The 25,462-nt window shown below is 48.6% G+C and overlaps 2 protein-coding genes across 10 annotated transcripts in view; both read right to left on the reverse strand.

The window, feature by feature from the left end:
• Nucleotides 1–14,880, reverse strand: part of ADAP1 (ArfGAP with dual PH domains 1) — a 37,144-nt gene extending 22,264 nt beyond the window's left edge. For 2 of the 4 annotated variants that reach the window (XR_014933778.1, XM_015876523.3), the window contains exons 1-4: nt 14,254–14,623; nt 7,453–7,583; nt 6,359–6,450; nt 2,950–3,032 (exon numbers count right to left, since the gene is read on the reverse strand). Coding sequence is in view for 3 of the 4 variants with exons in the window: in XM_015876523.3 (XP_015732009.1) it covers nt 2,950–3,032; nt 6,359–6,450; nt 7,453–7,583; nt 14,254–14,338 (391 nt within the window). In the remaining variant the exon portion in view is untranslated. Of the gene's footprint in view, nt 1–2,949; nt 3,033–6,358; nt 6,451–7,452; nt 7,584–14,253; nt 14,624–14,741 lie in introns of those variants that run through there. The other 2 variants (XM_085513852.1, XM_085513853.1) reach the window with 2 other exon arrangements.
• On the reverse strand, nt 9,157–25,269 carry COX19 (cytochrome c oxidase assembly factor COX19). Of its 6 annotated transcripts, none has more exons than XR_014933795.1 (5): nt 25,171–25,269; nt 24,973–25,088; nt 24,786–24,855; nt 22,939–23,054; nt 22,624–22,693 (listed from the first exon to the last, which is right to left on the reverse strand). XR_014933795.1 is itself a non-coding variant. In XM_085513864.1 (5 exons), exons 1-5 carry the CDS (start codon nt 25,250–25,252, stop codon nt 22,654–22,656), a joined length of 405 nt encoding a protein of 134 aa, XP_085369990.1. In that variant the 5' UTR covers nt 25,253–25,269; the 3' UTR covers nt 22,624–22,653. The 6 variants fall into 6 exon arrangements, 5 of the variants coding, with proteins under 5 accessions (XP_085369992.1, XP_085369990.1, XP_085369989.1 ...); XM_085513864.1 differs by lacking the exon at nt 22,939–23,054 and adding an exon at nt 23,092–23,188; XM_085513863.1 differs by lacking the exon at nt 22,939–23,054 and adding an exon at nt 23,092–23,191.
• Between the last annotated feature and the right edge of the window lie 193 nt (nt 25,270–25,462).

The raw sequence follows: 25,462 nt of genomic DNA on the forward strand, positions 1-25,462 counted from the left end.
ATGAGACTGAAAAACTAAGCCATGGCAGAGAAGCTGGAGGCTGCAGCTGCAAGCAGTGCATGTGCCCTCACAGGAAGCTGATGGGCACGAGCAAGGAACTGTAACTAGGAATGTGCACTGAAATGGTGGGCTGAGGGAGAGCAGCTGTGACTGCAGGTATAGCAGCACATCCACGAAGCTGGGTCCATGGGTTTGCAGCCACAGCACTTCCCTGGGGTGCAGCTTGAGAGACTGCTTGCACACAGCACTGCCCACCATGGGGATTTCTATGTGAGTAAGGTGTCTTTCTGCTTCCCAGCTCCAGTTCTGCTGCCTTGCATCACCTCCCACCACACAGGGCAGTTTCCCATTGGTTCGGGGGCTATACAAGCACCTGGGGGCAGCTGTGTAAAAGCCAAGCACTGCATCTGCATCCCACACTCCTCTGTCTCCCACTCACATCCCTCCACCAGCAGCTAGCAAGTTTGCTGCATCCTGCTGGCAGGCTGCCCTACGTGATCTCTCAGCGTCTGACCTGCACGTCTGACACTCCCATCCTGGGACTCATTTCTCCCAGGTCTGTCAGTTCAGCTGCAATAGATTCTGCTTGGCATCTACAGGCTCTGGACAGTCTCTCCCCAAAGGACCTTCTGCAAGCAACACACTGAAGTTCTGACCAGAGCTTCATCAGGATGCCTGGAAAAGGATGTTACTCAGAACTGCTCAAAACCACCATTTTCTTATTTTTATGCAATTGTTGAGCAAGTGTCAGAAAGCAAAATTGCCCTTGGGATGGGAAAATGGAATTAAATCTTCCAGCAAACACCAGAAAATGGATACTGACGTCTCTATTAACAACAGAATGTTTCATGCTTAGAAATTGGTAATCTAACACTTCTTCAGGGAATTCAGAATGGTGAGAAAAAATGGACTAAGGCAGCGCTGGAAATAAGAAGAAATACATTTAAACAAGACTCAAACTCAGGGTGTGAGGTGGGCAGGAGAATGGCCTTACTGGTCCCATTCCAGCACATCCCTGTGCAGTTCAGGGGGTCACAAATGGAAAGCAATGGGCCAGATGCTCTGCAACTCCCAGCAGGCACAAGAGGATCACCCCACACAGAGTGCATCTTCCAATTGCTGCTGTGGCTGCCAAGCTGAAATGACCCCTGCCAGCTGTGGCATGGGCAGAGCCAGAACACACGATATGGCTGAGCTGCTTCTTTAAGTGCCAGACTGCAGCCTGTCTTGTAGTACTTATAGACAGCATGGTTCTGACCAGCTCTTTGCTTCACACCAGAGGGGCAAACGGGAGGTCCAACACCACATACCACACAAGCCATAGCCCTGAGAAACAGCTGATCCCAACCTAACATCGAAAGAGCTGAAAAGCAGTGCCCCAACTGAGCTATGCCATGCTATCCAAAGGAAGCAGCACAGTTTGGCACAGGTATGCACCCACACTTTGGAGTTGTCATGGTGAAGTAGAAGGGAAAAGTTGGCACTGGAAGTTTAGTCCCCATCTCCCTGTTGCTATGTTGTGACATAAACCTTGTCAACCCAGGGAGCGGCCAAATGCTCCCCTTGGAATTTCCCATCCATAAGAATGAACAAATAATATCCCGGTCAGCGTTGCACAGGTCTCTTATACAGCTCCTATGCTGGATTTAATGATGATACAATCCTCAGAGAAAATATATAACTAAAAATATCAGTACTCAACCCACGAATGCCCACCAGCCTGCCTTCCCTTCCCTTCCCCTTCTCCAAGGGCTCTTCATTTAAAATGATTTGCTATGTTCTCTTCCACAGCCAACAGTGGCCGGACTTCAAAGAGGGGAAAAAACCCTACTGCTTCTGTTTGAGCTCTTCTGTAGTATTTCTCAGAAAGCTCAGAACCGCTGCCCTTGTGCCCAGACAGCACTGGAGGACACACCTCATTCTGTGTGCTTAAAACGGGGCACCTGCCTGAAGAAGCTATAGCTGAATCCAGGCTTTCACAGCTAAAAGTTGCACGGTATAAAATAGCATCGTTACTCCTGGGTGAGCATCATACACGTGTCAGTAGATATATCTCAAATCTGTCTAAGAAATCAATTACTCACTGTCAATACTACACGTCCAACTCCAGTAGATTGCTTTGAAAATCTAGAATACAAATGTGTAGTGTACTGTACACGAATACAGATAGCACACATACACAATGTGCAGGTTTCATATATACAAAACAGCAGAGTGGAAAGACTCTACGCATAAACAGAGTCTGCACGAGTGAAGATTTTAATTGCAGTTTTAATAGCAGCCAACTGCTGGAGTTACCCATTATCAGTCCTGAGAAGCAGCACAAAAATAGTATTTTAACCTTTCATCTGGAACATGGTCCTTGCTAATAAAATTATCCCAGAGTCATCCATGCACATAGCTGGTGACAACTACTTAATATGCAGAATAAATTAAGGTCTATTTGCATATAGCAAAACAGTGTCCAATTAATTTCAGGCACCTTAATGCCAGTCTTTATGCTGGTGAAGCTGCACAACAAGCCCATCCAAACCACAGAACCTCCTCAAATTCTGCCCTTGTTAAATAAAAGTGCCTCATCCCCCTGTCTTAGCACTTAGCACTAACGCCACCTCATCTTTTTCAAAGCAAAACCTTGATGAGACAAAAGCCCTTATCTCCATTTTAGCTCACACCTCCTGCTACCAGGAACAAACCTGAGCGTGGGTGAAAAGCCAACTGAAGTCAACAGAAAGACTCCTATCAATTGACTTCCTCCCATCAGGCGCTGACATTTCCAATATTTCCCAATCGAATACAGGGAACATCAGGATGAATCCTTCCCTAAAGATCACACTTCCTTAGTGACATATGAGCAATAATCAATGTGAAGTAAATACAAACACCAACAAGAATAAGGGATGGTAATGGACATCAAAGCACTGATCTGCCCAATGTTTCTTTGGCTACCTGCAGAATAAGGCTCCTGCTTCTCACTGTGAATGAATTCTTTCCTTTCATATTTGGCTCTGATCCACTGTTCCCGCAGCAGCCTGGAAAAAAACAATACACAGAGAAGTCCAAGATAAACTGAGGAAGAATCCATAATCATTAATTCTGCAATCAAAATACAACTGGGATATAAAAGTCTCCCAAACATTACATAGCACACTCCAGATTCAAGAGCTTCCCTCCATGTTGTTAGACAACAAATCAATTGTTTCCCTGCACATCTTATGTTATTGGAACTGTACTAAGGAAAATCTACTGATTTAGCACAACAGCCCATTGCCACCCACCCAGGCCGCCTCCATAAAGAATTCCCTCACCATGCGAACAATTCTAACCAAGCTCCTCAGATTGGACTCTTTAGTAAAAGGGATCACTGAATGAAGGAGAAAAAGAACAGGACCACAAAAAAACAAACAAAAAGAGACCTAAAGCTGTTGGTGTGAGAATAGAAACGTGGTACACTCTGTTTGATGTACACACACGATGGCTTATAGGTGACACTTGTGACTCAAGAGACATGGAGCTCACTGCAAGGTGTCATGGAGCTCCCAAACTAGCAATAATAGGAATTCAAGCCATAGGTGGTCTCTGACTCTGGTCACTGGAATGGGTTGCCCAGGGAGGTGGTTGAGTCACCATCCTTGGATGTGTTTAAGAGCCATTTGGATGTGGTGCTCAGAGATATGATTTAGCAGAGGGTTGTCAGAGTTATGGTACTATGGTTAGACTGCGGTTGGACTTGATGATCTTTGAGGTCTTTTCCAACCTGAGTAATTCTATGATTCTATGAAGCCTTGAGAAGACCAGGAGCACGTGCTGGTTACTGGGGCATCTCTCTTCTGCTGTCACCCTGTGTTATACCCTGGATTGAGTACAGCCCATCTTCAGATCCTCGCATGGGGCTCAGGTGGGTTTTGCAGAGACATGCACAGAGATTTCTGGGTTGAGCAAAAGGCTCTTCCTGGATCCAACATCTGCACCATGTTAGGCTGTAAGTGTAGAAGACTGAATACCCCAACAGCAGAATTCAATCGCCTGTTCCTACACTTCCTCAGAGAGCTTGAGTATGCACTTGACCATACTTGCTACAAAGGACTAGAGGCAATCCTGCCATAGAAAACTGCTGTTGAGTCTGTGAGGTAAACCCCAGCATCTCTGGCAATGCTTGTATGTTTAAGGCACAGGAATTTGTCCTGGTATCTACAGGATCTGAAGGCAGCCAGAGGGGCAGGGCCAAGTCTCAGGTCCCTTAAGTCCTATAGTCTCCACATTGTTTCTAGTAGACTTCAAATCTGATCTCCATTTCATTGTCAGTCTGCCTTGAGGGGGCTTTTAGATACCTGCTGCTGACAGAATTCTCTGCTTTTTTTCAAGTGTATTTTTCTTGAGGTGAAGATGTACATAAAACAACAGATATCACATGCCCAATACAAGGCCCTGCAACACAAGCCCTCTTTGATTTCAACAGCTCTATCACAGAAGTGATTGCAGCACTTGCCTGCTGGGATGTTACGGTATTTCTGGTGATGGGACACACAGCAAACACAGTTTGTGTTTCTTAGAGATGCACAGCTTTCAGGATCAAGTCCAAAAGCCTTAGCAGCCCACCTAAAGTCTGGCAGGCTGCTGCTTACAGGGAGGCATCATTTCTTTGGCAATTAGAACAGAAAGGTCTTAGTAATTAACATGGCAAGAAACTGCGAGCAAAGGAAAAAAATCATTAAGGAAAGGCTGTATTTCCAGCAGCAGTCTCTTGAATGGAGTAGTAGAATGGACAAACCCCTCCACCTCCTCCATCAGCTCTCTTTGAGGTATGGTTTTTTCATCATGAGTCCTTATAAAGCCAAGGTCCTGTCCTTGGAAAATAGGGGAAAAAGCCACTCTTGTTGAAGCCAGTTTTCCTCCAAAATGAAGAAAGAAAATAAACAACAGAGCTGCAATGTAGAGCTGGATGTGCATCATCTCCTCCCTGGGATGAATGCTGCACACTGCGGAGACTGCAAGATTCCTGGCAGCTTCTCCTTGGGCTCCCTCCCACAAAGCACAGGTGTTCGAGCAGTAGGAGAGGTAAAAGGTGGAAGCATTTTTTTCCTTGAGAAAAATAACCCTGGCCAGATCAATGCTCAGAGCACATCACAACACAAAACACACAGGTTTGGCTGATGCTCAAATCATTCCTGCAGTTGTAGATGCTGTGGAAACTGCTGCCAGGAGCCATTTTAGATCAAAACTGAGATCTACCAACAGTGCACAAAGGAATTACTTGTTTTCTTATTGCCAGACAGCACTGCTCATGCCTGGGCCTTTCCAGCCTGGGGAATGGATGCACCGCTGAATGCACCACTGGGATATCACAGAGATGACAGGTGTCCTTTCTTTTCCAAAAAAATAAATAAAATAAAAAGCTTTCTGCATGCTGCAGGAAGACAAATGCAGGAATAAGAATACAAAGTCACCTTGAGGGTGTGAAAGATGCTCAGAATCCCTTCAGCTCACCTTCAGGGTGATTTCGGACCAGGAGAACACAGCAGAGCTTTCCTACCCAGGGCCAACATCTCACATAGAGAGTCTTACCAGTGCTTCCAATGTTTCCATTTGGTGCACCTCTTACAGGGGCTGAATGCACCTCAGAGCCTGGGCATTGCCATAGCACAGTGCTGAACAAAGCTTTCCACTGCTGACACCCAGCTCAAGCAGCACTATCAGGAGGTCTCAGAGGCTACTCCTCACCTGCTTGCTAACACAAAAACATACAAACCCCCATCAGTACACTGCAGGATTGAGCCATAGAAAACAACCTCATGGAACAAACAACATCCATCCATCCTGCTCAGTGCAGCCCATCCTGTCTGCTCAGCTGCCTCGCACTGCAAAGCCTGCCCCAGCTTAGCAGGGAGGCTCAACTACAGAGTACAGGATACAGTAGCTTCTTCCTTGTCCCCATAGAAGAGATGTGTGACTCCAAGAGAAAATGAAGAAGGAAAAAAACAATCTGCCCTTTTGACATTTAGAAGTGATCAGCCTCTCCTGTATCAGGAAAGCGAGTTACGTTTTGGAGCAGAAAGGCTACTTGTAAAGGCAGAAATCAATGGGTGGAAATTGGCATCTTTGTAGCCTTAGGAACTTGTAAGAATCTGGGGAACAGACAAACTATTGACTTCTCCACATCATCTCAACAGGACTCCTTTAACAAGATCCCACGCGTGGAATAAATTCTACCACACAGAAGAACACCGATATTCAGGGCTTCCTATAAACGCAATCCCCATTGCAGCTGAAAAACATATCACGCTAAAACTGAAATACAACAGAGGCTGCAGCTGCACAAACAAGTAAAAGCTGTTTACCAGCAAAGCTCTTTACTTACTGACAGTCGAGAAATGTTGGCTTGTAATAAAACGGTGGCATTTTCGATTCATATTTTGCTTTTGCTACGTTGTTCCCGTTTGAGGCCATAAACTGTAAAAAAGAGAAGAAAAAGAAAGAATTAAGAAACGTTAATGCTTGGGTTTATTTCCCCCGTCTTCCTTTGCTTCCTCAGAGCACTAAACTAATTGGGATGGGGCCACATCTTTCCCTATTCATAAATTTTACTTAATTAAAGTCACTTTATAAGCCTAAGAAAAACATCCTTTTCCGGGCAGCCCTGTGCCAAATATGTTTTGTCAACTGTACAACCAGAACTACAGGTAAAGCTTGTCGTTTTCTTTATTTCGAAGGGGTTTTTTCCTCTCTATTTTCACTTTTTTAAGGTTCTTGAGTTTATATATTCAGTCGACTCAAAACAAAAAGCAAAATAACCAGGGAAGGAAAAGCCCCAGCAACACAAAGGCCTATTTTTCTCATAGAACACATGACTGTGAGCTGCAGCTCTCTGAAAAAAACCTCAAATCTACAAAACAAAACATAAAAAAATCAATGACTGGAACCATTCTATGTGCCCTTAAAGATAAGAACAGTCAAAGTACATAGGTGCCCCGGTTGGGTTTGCTTCAGCAACATCACTAAAATCTGTTTGGTTGTGTTGCATAAATAGAGAGGATTTGCATTGCAAGGGTACAGTTCTTTATGACACTGAGTTTAAAAGCCTTCAGAGCTCAGTGGAAGAGAGCCAAGAACAGCCGAGCCGGGCAGGGACAGCAGGAGACAGTGGATGTAACAGGAGAAACAGAAGACGGTCCATTTAGGATCAATAATTTCTACACACTCTATGATCATTTATAGGGTTGGGGAAACAATCCCAACCTCTTTGTGGAATAGTTATTCCATTTTTCAACCAGCTTTCATAAGTATGACACCACAGGCTTCAATTTAGAAATGCTCCCTGGGAATCACGTTTGCTGTGCCTTCTTTGGACAGGACTCAGTTTTACTGCTTTGCCGGTGAGGTGGCATTAAGAGCAGCGATGTGAGATGTAATGACACCATGCTTGCTGGCATTTCAAGCCTGAGACACACATACCTCCACTTGAGCATCATCCCAGTCATCCAGACGGACCGACTTCACTTTGCTGACTTGTGGAATATTGCGATGGATTCCCGAACAGTTCAAACAGATGAAAATCCCCAGGCTATGAGATGCCCAGTCTGGATCTGAAAGAAAAATGGGAAGGAGAAAGTGTTTGATGAATCAAATTCAGCACAGGAAGGAGAAGTGGGAAGGACAGATAACAGCACAGGAGGTCTGGAGTCACTGGGTCCAAATTCCATCATTGTAAAGGCATCACATTAACATACAAGTAGAAGACATGCATTAGTTTATACTAATTCACTATAACTGGTATAACTGTTAGCAGGCCTGCAACCTCAGCAGCATCGCTTATTCACCGAAACTCAATACACAGAATATACCCACAAGACTCCCCTAGAAGTCAGTCCTCACTCACACAAAGAGCAAAACACCCAACCTTCACCAGCAGAGCCCAGTGAGCACCCTGCAGAGCAGGAACTGCCCCACTAAAACAAGCAGCTCAGGGAAACCCCAGTGCTGATTCCCTGCCTCGGTTGTTCTTATTCTGGGAGGTTGTTTTCTTTGTTTTACACAGCATAGAGAATGCAGAAAGGGCTGCCAGGCCAGGCCAAGTCCCATCACCTGCTGCGATGGCAAAAGGCTGCAGTAGCAGCTCTGTGCTTTCTCTAAGCAGAGCTTGCTTTGCACGCAGCTCTGAGCTGACTTCTCACACAAAGCACTTTAAACACCCATCCTTCATCTCCACATTCCTCCCCAGAAAGCTGCAGCCATCAGGCAGTGCCCAGCACACAGACAGTCTATAGGGCAAGGCAGGGTGCACCCAGCAGTGCCTGTCAGCAGGTCAGAAAGCCCCAGCAGCTGAGTTAGCACCCTCCAAGAAACTGCTAAGTAGTGAATACCCCCAAACCAGCCCAAATGCTAAAGGAAGTCTTTCCAAAACACCATTGGTAAAATAATTAGCATAATACTATAATGGGATGAAAAGGATAGCAAAAATAGAGGGGTGGCAAAGTCTTTGGCTGCAGCAAATGAGGACAGTCCTAAAAGCAGCAGCCCTGGATGCAGAAACAAAGGAAGAAAAATTGCTTATTGCTGGAAGAGCCCAGGAATACAGGTATCTCCAGTGAGATGCCCTCACCTCCACTGCCTGCCCTTAAATGAGGGCTGGGAAGGGGTGGATTCTGGCTTCACCTTCCTGGCCACTCAACGCATTGCACTGCATGCACCTGAGCTCCCCTGGGTTGGCCCTGCCTTCGCACCAGGTTGCTCCATCACTGCCTCCAGCCCTGACTTAGCATTTCCACTCCAATTAGCAAATCTGTAAGCATCATCTGGACAAAGCAGGGGGTTATAGACCCAAGCAAGCCTTCATCCTGGCGCATCCCTAAGATCTGCTGGCAGCTTTTTAGCTCAAAGGAATGAAGTTTCCCTGCTGCACAGCCAGATGTCTCCATGGCTGGAGCATATTCTCCACTGGGATTTCAGTGACTTCATTTAAGCCACTTCATCTGCTCTGATCCAGCAAAGACAGTCACAGCCACACACCCTTCTCTCTTCCAGATCATGATGCATTGCCACCGCAGTGCACTACTCACAACTTGGGCCATTATCAAAAAAGACAAGTCGTTTTCTAAGCCTGCAGAGCATCAAAAAAACAGCAGTGAAGCCTAATGAAAACTCCACGGCATTCTAAAGTGCCACACAAATGACTTTATTCCATTACGTCAAGCCAAAAGGAGTAAAGGCTAACAAAGAGTGAGGGAAGATTACACCAAGTGCACTCCTGTAACACAGGAGGCCTCTCATGCTTTAGCAACACTGCTGCAGGATGGCTGATGTCTGCTCTAGAAGGCTTCCACTGCATAACATGGCAGAGATTTTTCATCACCTGCAAACAGATGAGAGCAACTGTAAAGATAAAAGCCTGATACAGCTTCATTTAAGTTAAATAAACAGATGAACAAAGCTAAATTTCAGAGAAGGATGCTGGGGGTGACTTCTTCACATCTTGTTCGCCTGCAAGGGAAGACAAGGCCAGAGCTCACCCAAAGCAAAACTGAAACACTCAAGCCACACAGCTTAACTCAGAAACCAGCCCTGGCTGTTATAAAAAGGCCCAGGGACAGCCAGCACACAGCAAGCCAGCTTCAGCTTCAACCCAACATCACTGAGCATAAGAAGGGACCTGGAGGAAACAGAACTTCTCCTGTCTGAGGAGGTAAGAGGCTACAAGAGGAGAGAGGAGGACCTGCCCAGGAAGGCAGAGCCTCTTCTCACCCTGCACAAGAAAGGTAACGTGTCCTGTGATAGATGTAAGCACAAGGATTTCCATGTAATCAACATATGCAAAGGCCTTTCTGCTGCCACTCACTGCTGTTGGTTTGCAAAACACCACAGTGAGGAGAACCTGATGCAAAGCACTGCAGTTCTGTTGCTGTTTGCTTTGGGAGGTTAGTTAGCAGGCCCTGGTCACGCGTGTTTAAAAATAACAATAAAAGACACTAAAAGTGAAGCCAAGCAGCCTCCCACCAGCACTCCTCTCTAAGTAAGAACATTTTTCAGGCATTAAACTTGCCAAGGCTTTGGATTCAGCTGTCAGGCTCCAGCAGGAGCAGACAGAGCTGCCCCTCTCAATGCCTTTTGTTTCAGAAGGTCCTTCTCCCTGCACAAGGTGGCATCAAGCTAAGCAAGCTGCCATGGGAGTCTAACCCCCCTACACACACACACACACACACACACACACCCTTCCCTCTGCTCTGCTTACACCAAGGTAGAAGAGCTGGAAAATTCTTGGGAAGAAAAAGAACTGTTTCAGCTGGAGGACAATGGAGGTGAGGGAACAAGTTTCCACTTTTAGCTTGAGAAGGAAAAGACGGCATTGGAGCAGCGAGCTCCGGAACAGCTTTCCAGTGGGAGGTGGTGGGGGCAAAGAGACAGCACGAGCTCCGGCACACAGCCCTGTGCTATGCAGAGGGATGGGATGTCAGTGTGGATGATGGGACCCAACAGCTCAGTCACCTGCCTTCGAATTGCTGTTTTTAGGCTAGTGAGTGGATAGGGAATAAGAGGCTTGAGATCCAACCCTCTCCATGCCCTCCTTAATCCAGAGCAATTCAAGCGATCCCTGGCACTCAGCTGTTCAACTCTAATCATCTCCCTTATTTCAGGAAATCAAGGGAATGGAAAAGCTTCACCTGCTCCAGCAATCACACAGTGCTGGGGCTGCAGGAGGGTGTTTGCAACCCACCTCAGCTCACAATCCCCTCCCCAGGCTCCAATATATACCACAGCACCAAGATACCAAACCCCCTCTGATGCAAGTCTAGCCTCTATCACTCAACCTCTGCTCCTTCCCCACATCACACAAGCCCTGAAAGGCTGATTTTCCCCATTCTCCCTTGAGGATCCAGGTTCCAGTAATCCATCCCAAATAAGGAACATGGAAATGATGTTAAAAACAGACCAAAAAACACATGAACTGCTGGAGGGTTTGAACTGCAGGACCACTTTGATGGGATTCCTACTTATGTCTTCAGTGACACACTGTCCTCCTGCACTGCAAAATGAACCTCACTCAGTGCAAACACAACCCTAAGTGATAGAGAAATGGAACAAAGGGAGAAATGCTCAAGGTCTCGTTGTGCTCTGAGACAACCATTCATCTCGTGATGCAAGGAAAGATTGCCTGAGACAAAGAATCATTTAGGGAAGAAAAAAAAATACATTTAAAAAGGCCTGTCTGTAATGCATCCAAATAACCATGCTGCAAATCAGCCCCTGGGAGCCCAACCCCCATGCACCACAGTGACAGCACAGCAGCCTATGTTACCTGCAGGTAACAGCACTGCTGGGACCCCACCATTGGGTCTCACAAATGCAGCCAACGTGGTCTCATCCATTACAGATGGCAAATGTTTTTTTGCAACTTCAGTATTTTCTTACTTAGAACAACCTTTCCTTGCAAACTAAGGTCCTATAAAGGCATAATTAATGAAAACCAAGCTAGGAGCCTTTTGACAAGCAGGAGCTGCATGAGTGAGAAGCAACCACAGTGGTTTTTTCATCACTCTTGTTTTCAGTTTCAATATTAGCATCCCTTCCACACTCCCAGTCATCCAGGCCTGAGCACCACAGCCCTGCTCCCTCGGCCTGAGACATGCCCTCAACACCTCATCCGGGAGAACTCAATGGAAGCTCTGCTTTTGCACTGGAGATTTTCCTGCCAGCCCACACAGCAGCCCTGGGGAAGGCACAGAGCACAGACCTCATCTTTCTGAGCATCAGATTCAGCACCATTTGAGATCTGACAGTAAACAGCCTCGGTTCAAGGATCTGGATACCTCAGTAAGTGGCAAACACTGGCTCAGATCCAGGCTATGGGTAGGCTTTGTGGAGCTCTCACCAAGGATCCAGCCAAGAGCTGACCTACAGGGGACAAAAAACCTTACACAGACCAAGAGAAAAGGCACTGCCAGCACTCCATGTCCATTTGGGGGCTGATTTTTTGCATGGTCGCAGCTTAGTCACAACAGTGCAAGCTCTTCTGTGCCAGGAACCCAGCTTTAGTTGCATGAGCTGTCACACCTGGGGCAAGTCATCAGCCTGGGGCTGTGGCTGCTGTTCTGGCACCCAAGTGAGCCCCATTAACAAAAGAAAATCCGTTGGGTTTCTTTTTTTTGACAGCAGGGAGGGAAAAAAAGCTCCCACTGATGGGTCCATTTCTGCAAGAAATATGCCCAAGAACAAAAGAAAACCCAGCTGGCTTCCAAACACGTGAATCAACTGGCTGACATGAAATTTCCACCTGCTATCCCTCAGGCCCATCCAGCCTCTGTTATCTGCATCCCTTCACTGAGTGACTTCTCTTACTGTGGCTCCAGCTCAGGATTTCAGGGAAAGGAACACGCTCAGCTGAGAAGCAACCAAAGCCATCAGGGCTCCTGACCTGCTGCTCATCCCAGCTGCACCACATCAGCAGCACAACCATGTGGGAACACAGCACTGCACGATTTCCCATCTTTTGTTCATTCTCCACTCTTTCCATTCTCACTTCACCTTGTCTGCTTCATTACTTTTCCATCCCTACCTGTCTGCCTGGCACCAGCTCTCGCCCTTATCTCTGTGCATATCCCATTTCTGAACGGATAACAAATGCACACTGCAGTCTGGAGGCTCTCCAGTCTCCTGTCTTGAATCACCAGACTCAGAAAGACGTGGCCTGCTGCCCCTGCCCAGGATGTGTAACAGGATTCAGCCTGAATATTTTCAGTATCGCCCACAGATGCCAGTAATGCCTTAGTCCCTATGGAACAACCCTGGGCAGCCAATGTCCACTGCCACCCTGATGAGCGTGTTACAGCACAGCAACCAGCTCACCTTTACCAAAGACATCAAAGCAAAGGGACCGCTAAAGAAATTGGGTTAAGAACAGAGATGCAGTTCCAAGGAAGTAATGCTGTGACAGAGGGCAGGATGGTATTAATATAGCACACTTCATCTAACAAAAGACACTGCCCCCAATTCTCTCTGACTTTCATGACATCTCTGCACATGAGAATCACCAAAAGCAACATGGCTTTGTTACTTTACAAACCCAATTATAGACGTTAACAAGAACCACCTTCCCTCATTGTGAGCTGTTTTACTGCCCTACAGCTCCATCTCTATCCTGCTGATGCTGAGGAAGCCCCCATTTTGCGGAGGGGCTTAGCACTGCACACAGGGCAAGGAAGCGTCACCCCATGGAAATGCACAGTGTGGGCTCAATGAGTCTCCCTTCTCAGGGAAGGGAAAACATCGAGATACACCCACTGCTGTGCCCACATGGCAGCTGGGGGTGGGCAGCTGCAGCCCCACAGCCCGCAGATGGGTGGGAGCAGCCCTGAACAGCAGTTCCAAATAGCAGAAAGTTCTTTGTCCTCTCAGCTGGTACCGGGGACGCAGCGCCGTGTGAGCTGCGGCTTCACGAGATGTCGACTGGGGCCATAAAAGCGCCGGTGATGGTACCGCTGGTGCTGCTTGGTGGCAGCCGACAGAGCTTGAAATCCCCAATAAATCAATACCCAGATGGTTACAAAGCAAAGCTTCCGCTGAAGCAGGTTTTGTTTCTTTTTTTTTTGGTTGGTTTTTAACCTTCAACGTGACCGAGGCTAAAAAGGACATCCCTTCCCTACACCTCCTTTAGAGCCATGTAAGCTCACGCACATTTCGCTGTTCCCATGCGGTAATCAGGGGGAAAAAAAACGGGATGGGGGAGGGGGTCAGTGGCAATGCGATCGCCTAAGGCTCCCCCAGGGCAGTCCTGCAGCACCAGGCAGGCGGTGCCCAGCGAGAGCCAGGCCCAGGCTGTGCTCCCCCGCGGCCCCAGGGGGCGAGGAGCGGTGTCCGACGCTGTCCCCCACCGCAGCCCGGCTCCCAGCGGGGCAGCCCGTATTGAAGCGCCGCGCGGAGCCCGCACACGGCAGCAGCAGCGCCGGGCGGAGGTCGGAGCGCAGACACCTGTCCGACCGCACGGACGTCAGCGGCGGCACCATGGCACGATGGCACGGCAGCACATTGGCACGGTAGTACCATGGCACGATGGCACCATGGCACATTGGCACGGCAGCACATTGGCACGGCAGCACGGCGCTGCGGGGCGGAGGGGACCCGCCGCGATGGCACCGCGGTCCAGCCGCGGCACTGCGGGAGACCGCGACGCAGCCGAGCCCCCCACCCGGTGCCGGCGGGGGTTCGGGGTAGGGACGAAGGTCCGGAGAGGTGCCGGGTGCCGCAGCCCCCGCCCGCGCTTACCCGGAGCAGCGCAGTCGGCGCACGCCGCGTTGCCCGGTCGCTGGAGCAGCTCGACCAGCGCCTTCCTGCTCCTCTCCTTCGCCATGGGGGCTGCGGGCGGGTCCGCCGCGGTTAGCGGCACCTCATCGCGGGGCGCGGCGCGTTGGGCGGCGCCGGGGCTGCTCCATGCGGCCCCTCGCCCCGCGCAAGGTGAACGGCGGGAGGGGGAGCGCCGGGGCGGATTCTGCCGCGGCCGCCTCCTCGCCCCGCAGCCTCTCTCCTTCTCTCCTTCTCTCCCTCCCTCCCGGCCGGGCACGGCGCCGGTTCCGCCTTCCGCCAGGCCCCGGGGGCCGGCAGCTCCTCGTGCCGCTCGCCCGCGACCTCCAGCGGCCGCTCCCACCCCGCAGTGCCCGGTACCCCGCCGCGCTCTGCCCTTGGGATGCTCCCGCTGGTCGGGGCCACCTCTTTCCCGGTAATGTCTCTCTCCCGAGCCCACCCGCTCTGCACACCAGCTCTCCTTCACCGCCGTCCTCAGGTGCACCCCGGCAGGATTTGCCCCTCCAGGCGCTGGGGATGCCGCACACCGCCGGCTCCGGCTGATGTGAGGGTCCCCGGGGCATCGCGGCTGCGTTGCTGGGGCCAAGGGCTGCAGCCGCCCTCGCACCAAGGGGCGAAGGCCGTGTAACAGCTCGGGGCGGTGATGTGGGAAACCCTGTGAGAGGAGGGATACGGATCTGCACCTTCGAGGCTGCCGTCCTCACACCTCATCCCTCCTGTCAAACACAGGCTGTGGGCACCTGAGCGCTTGTGGTCCACACAGCCCTGTCCGCTCCCTTAAGCCCCACTGTGCTGCTGTGGGGCAAAGGCAGCAGCACCTGGAGGCTCCACGTAGCTCTGGGAAACCTTCCAGCCGTGCAGCCTCGATCTCACCAACCTACACGGACATGAGCGGAGCCACAGGTTCCAGGGAGAGCCTTGTGCAAAGAAAATAGCATTCAGCCTTAAATAGGGGCAAAATCGTGGCCTGATGGGTTTACAATGCTCCCCTTGTCTGGAATACATTTTCCTGAATGACCTTTGCATTTGTGCTGTCAGGAGAGCGACTGTAACAGAGTCAATTTCTGATTGTTCCCAACTGACGTCAGGCTGCTCCTTGCTGACTCTGTGCAGCGCTGCACCGAGGGTTGCTGCTCGTACACGTGTAGGCTGATGACATCTGCAAACTCGTTCCCATGCGAACCGAAGGCATAATCCCAAACAGAGCCCTTTTGTTGAGATTTGGAGCCGCAGCCTCCAGCTGGTGTGGCTGCAAGCAACCTTGCTCGTTCAGTCCCTCTAACCTGGAGCAGAACACCAACACCCACCAGGGGCTTAAACCCATGGCATGGAGTTGAGCTGGTTCCCCACAGCATCACAGCCCCGGTCCTACCAAACCCTGCCATGCAGAGCTGGTAGGATTGCTCCTCGCTTACAAGAGCAGAGCTCTAAACCCAAATCATAAGGCAAGTTTATCATCTGCACCTCAGACCCTCCCTCCAGCTTTCCCAGCGCAGGCACTTGCTGAATGCCTCATACAACAGCCAGGATGCCGCGAGTCATTGGGAACTCAAGGGGGGCAGGGGCTGCGGGAAGGAAAGATGGGGGGGGGGGGGGGGGGGGGGGGGGGGGGGAGAGGTAAAGTCTCTGTTTAGCTTTCCATTAAGTCTTATTGATTCTCTTAATTTTTGTTCTCCTGGTTGCTAGGCAATCCCTCTCTGCGTGCTGGAAACCAGGGCTGCAGACAGAAATTTATATCTTGTAATAAAATCAAATATAACGGAGCCTGTTGTCAGTGATGAGAGGGGAGCGGCTGGCAGAGGAGCGGCTGCGCAGCGGAGGCGCTGAACGGAGCCAGCCACGATCAACCCGCAGCCACCGCAGCGCTCAGCTCCCACCACCACCACCGAGCTCCCCACGGTGCAAGTCCTGCTCCCAGCATCCAAGTGGGAAACAGCACGAGTGGATGGACAGAGGGGGAACGGAGGGAGGTTGGAAGAGGACCAAACCATCCAGAATTGAAGATAATCTTCTGTTCGGTGGGAATGCAAGGCTCAGCCCCAGCCTGTCCACAAGGGCACCCCCATAGGCTCACCCCTGGTGCTAGAGGATCCTAAGGGCTGGTGGCAGCTCAGCTCAGGTTCACTCACATCTCAATGCTCCTCTTAGGAGCTTCTCCACACGCTTTCCCTGTATATGTGACCTATCACGGAGGGTTTAATGAACTTGGTCCTACTTCTCAGGGAGCCTCAGTATCATCATGGGATCAGCCGTACCAATGTGCCATCCTTATTCAGATGGCATCCGATGCTCCACTGCTGAGTGACTCATTGAGTCTGATATAATTCTGTCCACATATGCACACAGATCCACATGTATTTATGTGTACAGTGCGCTTGTTTATAAACACCCACACTTTGAGCTCAGTCTTTTCTACATCACAAGGTTGTTGTCTTAGAAACGGACGATATCTATACGACCTCCCAAGGTGCTGTGCACAGTGGTAGCCAGGGCAGCCTGGAAATGCTGGAGCGTGAGGGCAGGAGAAAGGATGCTCAGAAAGGATGCTCACCTCTTCATCTTCATGGTGGCACACTGCAAACGTCCAAGCTCTCCCCAGTATATCTTCTCCTTGCCCCTCCATAATTTTCAGTTCATTTTTCAGCCCTAGCCCTGAAATGGCTCTATCAGTGTCACAGTCACTCAAACACACACAGGTATTAAACTCAGCCCCTTCTGTGACCTGGGAGCACATTCACACTGCAACAACATTACACATTCCCATGCAAACAGCGAACCCTAACAGAAATATCAATAATTCATGCCACTGCAACCGCATTCAAGCACAACTCTGGAGCAGCAGATACAGCAGCCTCAGTCCCTTCTGCTTCCTCAGCACTACAGCAGAGGCAGCTCTTGCAGCTCAGGGTTTGTGTGCACAAGCCGTAGCACTCACTGACCGCTCCCATGCTAAAGCAACTCATTTCAGTTGCAGCGTGGTTTCCTGTTCAAATGAAAAGGAACATAAAGGCATCCCTTCCTAATAAACCTTTACAGCTGTCTGTATTAAAGTGTGTGTGTATATATATGTAATTTATTGGGTTATTGAGTTAAATGAAGACTGGCAATGTCTGGGAGGGAGAGGAATGCCATGAAGCAGAGCTCAGAGCAGGGTAACTGCAAACCTTCCAAGTGTAAATCTGATACCAGCACCAACTTGCTCTGATTTTGAGCAAATTGCTGCATGGATCCCTGCAGGGTTTTCTCCTTCTTTCAGACAGGAAAAAAGCACACAGTCTGTGCTTGTTTGGGATTTGTTGACAGAGTTTAAGGTGACAATGCAAAGGAAAACGGTGCGAGGCTGCCCAAATAGCAGATCCAACACCTCTGCCTGCAGAGCAGCTCTGCACCTGCAGCAGCCCCCAGTGTCAAAAAGGTGTCACACAGCTCTCCAAGATGGGGAGTGATTTGCAACTCAAAGTTTCACCACATTTGCACAGTGGCCAACTCTGCTGCAAAGCTCAGAGCAAGCAGTGTGAAAAAGCAGCCTGTTCCTCCCATCACCTACTATCTGCCTGGGTAACATTGTGCTCCACCAACCCATGGGAGACAAAACAGGGAGAGTGAGAGCAGGAAGGGGTTGCAGAGCATTATTTCCCTGCTGATTTACCTGGGCACTATCTTTCAGGTTTCTGCAGCTCTACTGATTGCAAGTTTTGTTCCATGGCTACACCCCGGAGCTCAGAGCTGCTCTCCTGCGACCACACTGCCACAGAAAGGAAAGTAACCTCAACCACTGCTCTCAGCTCACTCATCACACGCTCAGGTCTGTGCTGTTTCTTCCCTCAGCTCTTCTTTTCCCCTGGGCTCACTGCAGAAACGAGCTGGTTTTGGAATCAATATACAGAGGGGCAAGATCCTCACTGGGGCTGCAGGGGCTGCTCTGTCACACTGCAGGGTGGCTGGGGGCCCAGACATGTCCTGGAGAGCAGCATGAGGGTAATGGGGATTTGGATCTGTTTGCTGCACAAAGGAAAGTCTCAAAACAAGAACAAACAAGCAAACAACACTGCAAAACTCCTTTTGCAGTTGTAGTGCATCCATTTCATAGGACACAGAGGACAGCACAGGGAATGGGCTCCACGGCTGCTGCCATATGCACCTGACTGGAGTTGTGCTGCCTAATGACACTGACAGTTTAAATTAGACCAATGTAGTCAATAATTCACCTATTCCCACATCACACCACTGCTTTTAGTGTTATTCCTGATACATAGAAATTAGAAGACTTAGGTCTGAGGAAGTCCTGAACAGAGAAAGCCAACATATGTGTGAAGAGATCAATACATCAGGGCCCCAGCTCCTCCGAGAAAAGCAAGCACAGTTATTCAGAGCTTGCCATCATCAATTCAGCCTGAATCAGGTTTGACATGCAAACTGCAGGGCAAACACTCATCGTGGAAATTGCTTTTGCTCAGTTCCAATAACTTAATCTCTTCCTGGCTCAAATGCCTCATCCTTCCAGGAACAGCTTGGAGGCATTCAAGTGGGAGATGGCACTGCATGATGTCCCATTGTGGGGTGCAGAATGAAGCAGACAAGGCAGCTGCTGTGCGGCCTGGGGGACTCAGTGCAAAGGGAATGATGGAGAAGCTGCTCACAGGACTTGAGATGGTATTTGAGCCTCCCCCAACTCAAATTTGTCCATGGGAAGTCAAGGACTATGTCCTACTCTTCCTCTGGCTGCTGGTGGGATTGTTTGGATGTCACTGCACACCCTGTAACAGCTCCCACAGCATCAGTATACAGAACGTGCTGTTCACTTGTTTATTTCAGTGTGCTTTGCCAAAGAAAAATCAGCAAAGAATTAATTAACGGCAATTATTTCTAGCAACAACAGAGCAGCCCTGCTCCAGAAGCCATGAAAACAACATCATGAGACCCCTGTGGCTGAAAAGCCTTTATAAGCAGGTGCAAAAATAAACAACTTTATGGCAGGCTATAAAATGAGCCCAAGCCAGGTTGGGGAATGGCAGGGGAGAGAGTGACAGAACAGCCATTTTAGTGCTGATTTGAAGCAGCTGCCCAGGTGACTTCTGTGAAAGAGCTTTAATAACCAAACCAGCCATGAGCAGTGGCACCAACCTGAACCATAGAACCAGAGGCTTAGAGCTGCCATAGCAAATTTGCCATACCAGCCAATGTTATTAGTGCTGCTAATATGATTTAGTCTCAGCCAGTCCAACCTATTAGAGCTGTGATTAGAGCAGCATCAGTTTCAATGATAAACATCCCTCCTCCCTGTTACTATTTGCTAAAACAAGCCAAAATAAAGCTATCAATCCAGTCATCTCTCTGCTTCAATGAGTCCTTCAAGCAGGCACCACCACACCTGCAGGTCTCCTGGTGTGAGCCTTGAAAGGATGGAATGAGATGTTCTGAACTCGCTCTCATTTTTCACCCACCTGATACTTTTTCAGCAGACTGTAAGCTCAACATTGGGTTCTTTGACCAGAAATTGCACACCTTGCATCACTAAAGCTGTGTGGTACCTGACTGTGTCTTTGTCCTGTACACAGATGGCCCCACCAACCACATCCCCATGTGAGAAAGCCAGATGCACCTCCTGCCAGAACTGCTTTCTGGGAATTAAATACTGGCTCTTCAACAGCTTTATGAGTGCAGGATCTCACCCACAAAGCAGCATCTCCACCACCCCTGCCAGAGAAAAGAATTTGAGTACAGTTTGTACGAGAGCAGATGATCCACATGGGGGCATTGATTCTAGTGAGGTCTCCATAAATCCTGCTCCTCTCAAGAAAGTCGGGATTTGACATTAGATTCAGCTGAGCACTTGCAAGGTCTGAAGCATCGCACAGCATCACATCAATCCTCACAGCAGCGCCAGCATCCCAGATTCTGCAGCACTGCGATCTCCTGCCTTGTCCTGAGGAGGGATGCAGCGCCTCCTAAGCTTCTTGAAACTCAGAACAGTTTGATAACGGAGAAATGCAAATGGAACAACCCAAAACTGGGCCTGTCTGCTTTCCAGAGCACTTCCTCTGTGTGACTGCCTTCCCATATGCCCTCCTCCATTGGCAGCTTTACAAGAATGATTAAAACCAGGCGCGTTAACAATTTCTTGCTGGAACAGGGCTTGCTAGAGTTGAGGACACCAGGAATTGGAGCTGTCAGCTCCTAGAAAGTTACTAAAATAGCCAAAGATCTCAGTTGTCCAAAGGGACTGGCTGCAAAAGCCGCCACCACTGCCTACATTTTAAAATCATCAAGATAAAGTTAGAAGCCTGATTCATTCTGGATACTCTCCTTTACTTCATTACCCTGCTTTCTTTTTGTGAGGCTACTTTACATCGCTGCTGCTATCAGTCTGTCATAATTCCTATGACCTGAATAGAAGAGCACCTGCAGCACTGGGTGGTGTAAGGCACTGCTCATTATCAGCCAGCAGGATGCAGCCAGATGGACCACAGCGTCCCTCCCACATCAGTGGAACCTGCCTTACTCTGTGTGGAAGCTGGGGAAGATTATTCATGCAGACAGGTACACATCCCACCAGTGCTGGAACAGCATAGACTGGATTCAGCCCACCAGAGCTGTTTTACAATCACAGCTAAGAGGCTTTTGCTGGGCTAAAGTGAATGCCACACTTGTCTGGGGTGTCTTTCATGCAACCAAGCCCAGCAAGAATCAGCAGATATGAAATTGATGTACCTGATGATGCAAGTCCCAAGATCTCTTGGAATACAGGGAATAAAGAATCCAGCAGTGAAACAGTCTGTGCAGTGCTAGGGAGAGAACATCAGTCTCTATGAAAAGTCAGAAGGAACCTCTCCTTGTGTCACCATCAGTCCCAGGAAATAAAAAGATGCACCAAGGTTTATCAAGTCCTCTGTACACACACTTTAACTTTTAGGCGACTTTCTAAGAAGATCTTGTTTCTAGCAGTGATCACTTTTGCATTTCAAGCCATATGGCACCAGACGGAAAGCATTTTGTCTTGAAATCTGCTAGCTAGAAAACTGCTGCATCCTGACGGAAATGCAGCATTACCAGCCATTCAGAGAAGCAGAGTCATTAAAAGAATAAAAGAACCAGGAAAAGATTAATCAGACATCCAATCTCCATTGAAACACTCAGGAAAGGGAAAATAACCCTTGCAGGTACCTTCTCCAAGTCTTCTGCTTTCTTAATCTGAGTCAGTCTGAGAAGGTAGAACAAACTGGGAAGAATTTGGGAGAGGATTCAAGACCTGCAAGGACAGCTGGCTGCACCCACTGCCTGTCCATAACTACACTTGCTATCCCTCTTCCAAGGGGGACAGCCCTTCCTTACCACAGAGGCACAAGCTGAACTCTGCTTATGTTTAAGACTTGAGGCCATGGCCCACTTCCAGCACAACAGCAGGAGGTTCTCTTTGCACAGGCTTTTGTGCTTTTCTGGTTTTAATCGCTGTTTTGTTTTGTTTTTTTTTTTTTTAATCAAAAGAACTCTTAGAGCCTTGGAATTGTTTATTAAACCCTTTCTTCCTTGTTCTGCAGCTCGTTGCAGCTCGTTGCTATTGTTTGGAGATAGACCTAGAGGGTTGGCTTGCAGCAACATTCTCTTTCTGTAAATAACTGTAGCAACCAAGGTTAAACTCTGTGGTTGAACTGATTCTAATCTGAACAAAGAAAGGGGGTTTGTGTGTGCAAGGTGCCAGCACACACAGCTCTGCTGTTCTGGAGCCCCCTGGGGACTCCCCAGGACAGGATCCCAAGCAGCAGAGCAGCTAGTTATTTTATAATAGCGGTTTGGCTGGAATAAAAGCTCAAGGAAAGACTATCATGGCCTCCTTATTTACTGTTTTCTATTATTGTTTAACAGCTTACATAGATCTTCATTCCAACACAGTCAGCACTTCCTCCTGCTTTAGGCTATGCCTTCCACACCTGTACCATTACATCTCAACAGGCATTTTGTACATTAATCCAAGCTGAACATCATTTTGCAACCGTTTGCATTTCTCCAAGTCCCAGGGACTGTCAGCAGGTGGTGCTTCACGGCAGCCTTTGGAAGGCAGCACCAGCACAAGCAGGAGCACTCACCAGCTTCTCACATGAAGATTAATACACTTGTGTACGAGTCACCTTGCTCCTGGTGTCACACATAGCAGAGCAGCTCATTAACTCTGAAAAAGCTACATAAAGAAATCAGCATCCCTGACAAAGCTGCCTCCTCCTGTACCACACATACTGAGCCTCAGCTCAGCACTTCCAGAATAAACTTACCCAACCTGGCATCAGCTTCTGGAGAGCTTCCCCCTCAGTACAGAAACAGGAAAGATTAGCCACAAACTTATGACTTGTTTGGCTTAATGTACTGCTGTCATTGTAAAGGAGCACAAAACTTGATCCCATGAGCAAAGCTAAAATAAACAAGTTTTAGAGAAAGGTTTTAATTAATGGTCTGTGTGTTGGCAGGAATAAATTGAAGAGAATTCTGGGAACTTCCCCCACATGGCTCTGGTGTTGCAGTGACTTGTCCCCAGAGCAAGTCAGGATTGTTTGACACCAGGCTCAGCATTGATTAATGACCTATTTTTCCACCACTTCTCAGTTACATTAGATCTCAATTGAAAAAATTGATAGCCCTCACCAACTTTGAACTCACCTCACAGTTCCACAGAACATACCATCTTCTCCAGCTAATGCCTCACAGCCAGGAAATAGATGCTCCTGTCAGTTTCCTGAATTTTCATCTATCTGCTCACAGCCTTTTGTCTTGTCCTGGCATGAAAGGAACAGCACAGTGAAGGTGACTCACCACGCTGGAAGGCAGGATGAGATGTGCTCGTGGATTTGGATGATGTTATCTCTTCTACAGGCTGGTGAGAGGTGCAGGATCCCAACCCCAGCAGCCCCTGCTAGGATGGAAATTACTACTTCTGCAGTTACTGTGTGAAGGATGAAGCACACTGTGCCCATTTGGCAGGTCAGCAGCACAGTCAACCCATAGCATACAGGGTCCTGCTGGCCACATCACAGAGGTGCTGGGGGAGAACTACAGGCAGCACAAAGCACTGTCTGTTCAGTCTCTAACTCCAGCTCAGCAGGCTACACTGACACTGAAGATTTCTGAACCATCACCCCTTCTATAGTAACAGTATCAACTGTCCCAAGAAAAACATAAAGCAACCCCTTGCTCATATTCCTGTGCAGAGTAACACAGGAAAGAAGTAACAACCTCTGATTATTCCCCACTGCTGCTGGTTTTCTGAATCCCTTGTAGGTGCGTCACTTTGCAACAATCACGAAGCAGGGAAGCATGAAATTTGATTGCTTTCAGCCGAAGATGCTGGCAATTACTTTAATTTTTATTCAGCAGCACTAAAAGAAAGCTTTTGTTCAGCAGCTTAATATGAAATCTTTTAACATCTGTTTCAGCAATAGAACCTCTGCTTTCCTTTCTGTGAATGCACTAAACTAATCAAAAGACAGACCTTAAGCAGTGGAATGAAGCAGCCAAAAACACACAGCAGCAAGCAAACTGAATGCTCTTTTCAAACAGAGATCTGCTCTGAGCTGCCTGCACTCCTCTCAATCATAACAGACCTGAGCAACAATTTAAACCTCATTTCCGCCCACCAACATAAAGGGCAGTGTCTTGTTTTACTCTTTCCTGGATCTCTCTGAAAACTGAAACAGGAACGGTTGGATGTACCAAACAGGGCACTAAACAAAGACGGAAGTGTAGGAAAACAGCAGCAGCACAGTGTGTGCATCCCTAAAAACATGCTTCTAAAAGAAAAGACCAGACATGTTTATATAAATAATTCACATTTACTTCAAAGGCAAATAAACACCACTGCCATCTTCGTCTTGATTTCACCACACGGATGTGAAAAATAACATGGCAGCACTATGTGGAGAAAGAAAGACAACTATAACGAAAGACTTCTGGTTAAATGATGAAATAAAGGTCAAACGTTGGCATAGGAAATAAAAGAATAACTAGTGGGGAGGCTGGAACCACAGCCTGGTAAGAAGGAGATCACCCCAGGGAAAGAAATTAACACCAGCATTTAATAAATAGAAATATGCAAGTACCACAACAGCTTTATTTCCACCTGAAAAGTGCCTGGTGTAAGCACATTAGTAATGCTTACATAAGCATAACGAGGTGTTCACAGAGGTGGAGGGTTGTTGTGTTGCTGTTGCAAGAGCTTACAGTCCTTGCAGACACACAGAACACCTCAGGCAACCAGTTACCTGCTATGTGAAGCAGTATCAGTGATCATTAAGAGCAGGATGGAGAATTTAAGAAGAAAAAGCTAAGAAACACCTCAGGATAGTACACAAAGGCAGTGCTTTGAATTGCTTGAACGATCCCATTCGAGGATAGAATGTTTTGGAGGCAAAGGCTCCTTCACAAAGCACTTCCTATAGCAATATACAGGTGGATGTACCACACAGAAGACATGTGAGAGGTAAAGCTCCTCCTCCATCACAGCTCCCCACCTTCTGCTTCCGACTTCTCATCCATCAGATCCTTAAATCCCAGCTTTTCCAGCGGTTCATCAGCCATGAGCTGCCTACGTCGGAAACAACACAAACAACGCGTTTGCAGAACAGATTCTACCACAGAACAGCACCGTGTCCTGCTTATATTTCCTACTATTTGCCCTATAGAAACCCACAAAGAAACCTGCCTGTCCATGCGGCACTGCAGATAGGCCATAGCGCTCTGCCGGCACGGGCCGCTCTCGAAGCCGCTGTCCCTGAGGCACTGCATGAAGCGCTCCTTGAAGGCGCTGCACTCCCCTACAACACACAGAGGAACGCCGGGATGCCGCCGGGTTCGGCCTGGAGCCAGCGAGGAGCTGAAGGGACCCGGTTACCGCACCGAAGTGATCCAGAGGGAACGCGCCCTTGTCCGGCGGCCGCGGCTTGAAGCTCTTGGCGCCGAAGTTCATAGCGGTAGACATGGCGGCTCCAGCAAGGCGGGCAGGTCTCGCGAGAACGTTACCACGTCGCTATGGAAACTCAACATGGCGGGGGTGGGCGTGACGTGAGGCCTTTCCTCAGCTTTAAGTTGATTTTGTGTTAATTAAATGAGTGAAATAAGCAGAAGTGATGTGAAACGGGAGGGAGGAAAAAGAAAGAAAACAGCTGCAATTGCTGGGACGGCCATGACG

The sequence above is a fragment of the Coturnix japonica genome, chromosome 13 (assembly GCF_054131305.1).
Source record: "Coturnix japonica strain WE chromosome 13, WE-NBRP24, whole genome shotgun sequence".
Lineage (NCBI taxonomy): Eukaryota > Metazoa > Chordata > Aves > Galliformes > Phasianidae > Coturnix > Coturnix japonica.

Excerpts from the sequence above, each read along its gene's own strand:
- COX19 (XM_085513863.1), bottom strand. The coding sequence starts at position 25,252 with ATGTCTACCGCTATGAACTTCGGCGCCAAGAGCTTCAAGCCGCGGCCG. Across the intron at positions 25,089-25,170 it reads GTTCCCTCTGGATCACTTCG|GGGAGTGCAGCGCCTTCAAG; the intron begins GTGCGGTAACCG and ends TGTGTGTTGTAG. Across the intron at positions 22,694-23,091 it reads TCATCCTGCCTTCCAGCGTG|CTTTGCTCATGGGATCAAGT; the intron begins GTGAGTCACCTT and ends TGTTTATTTTAG.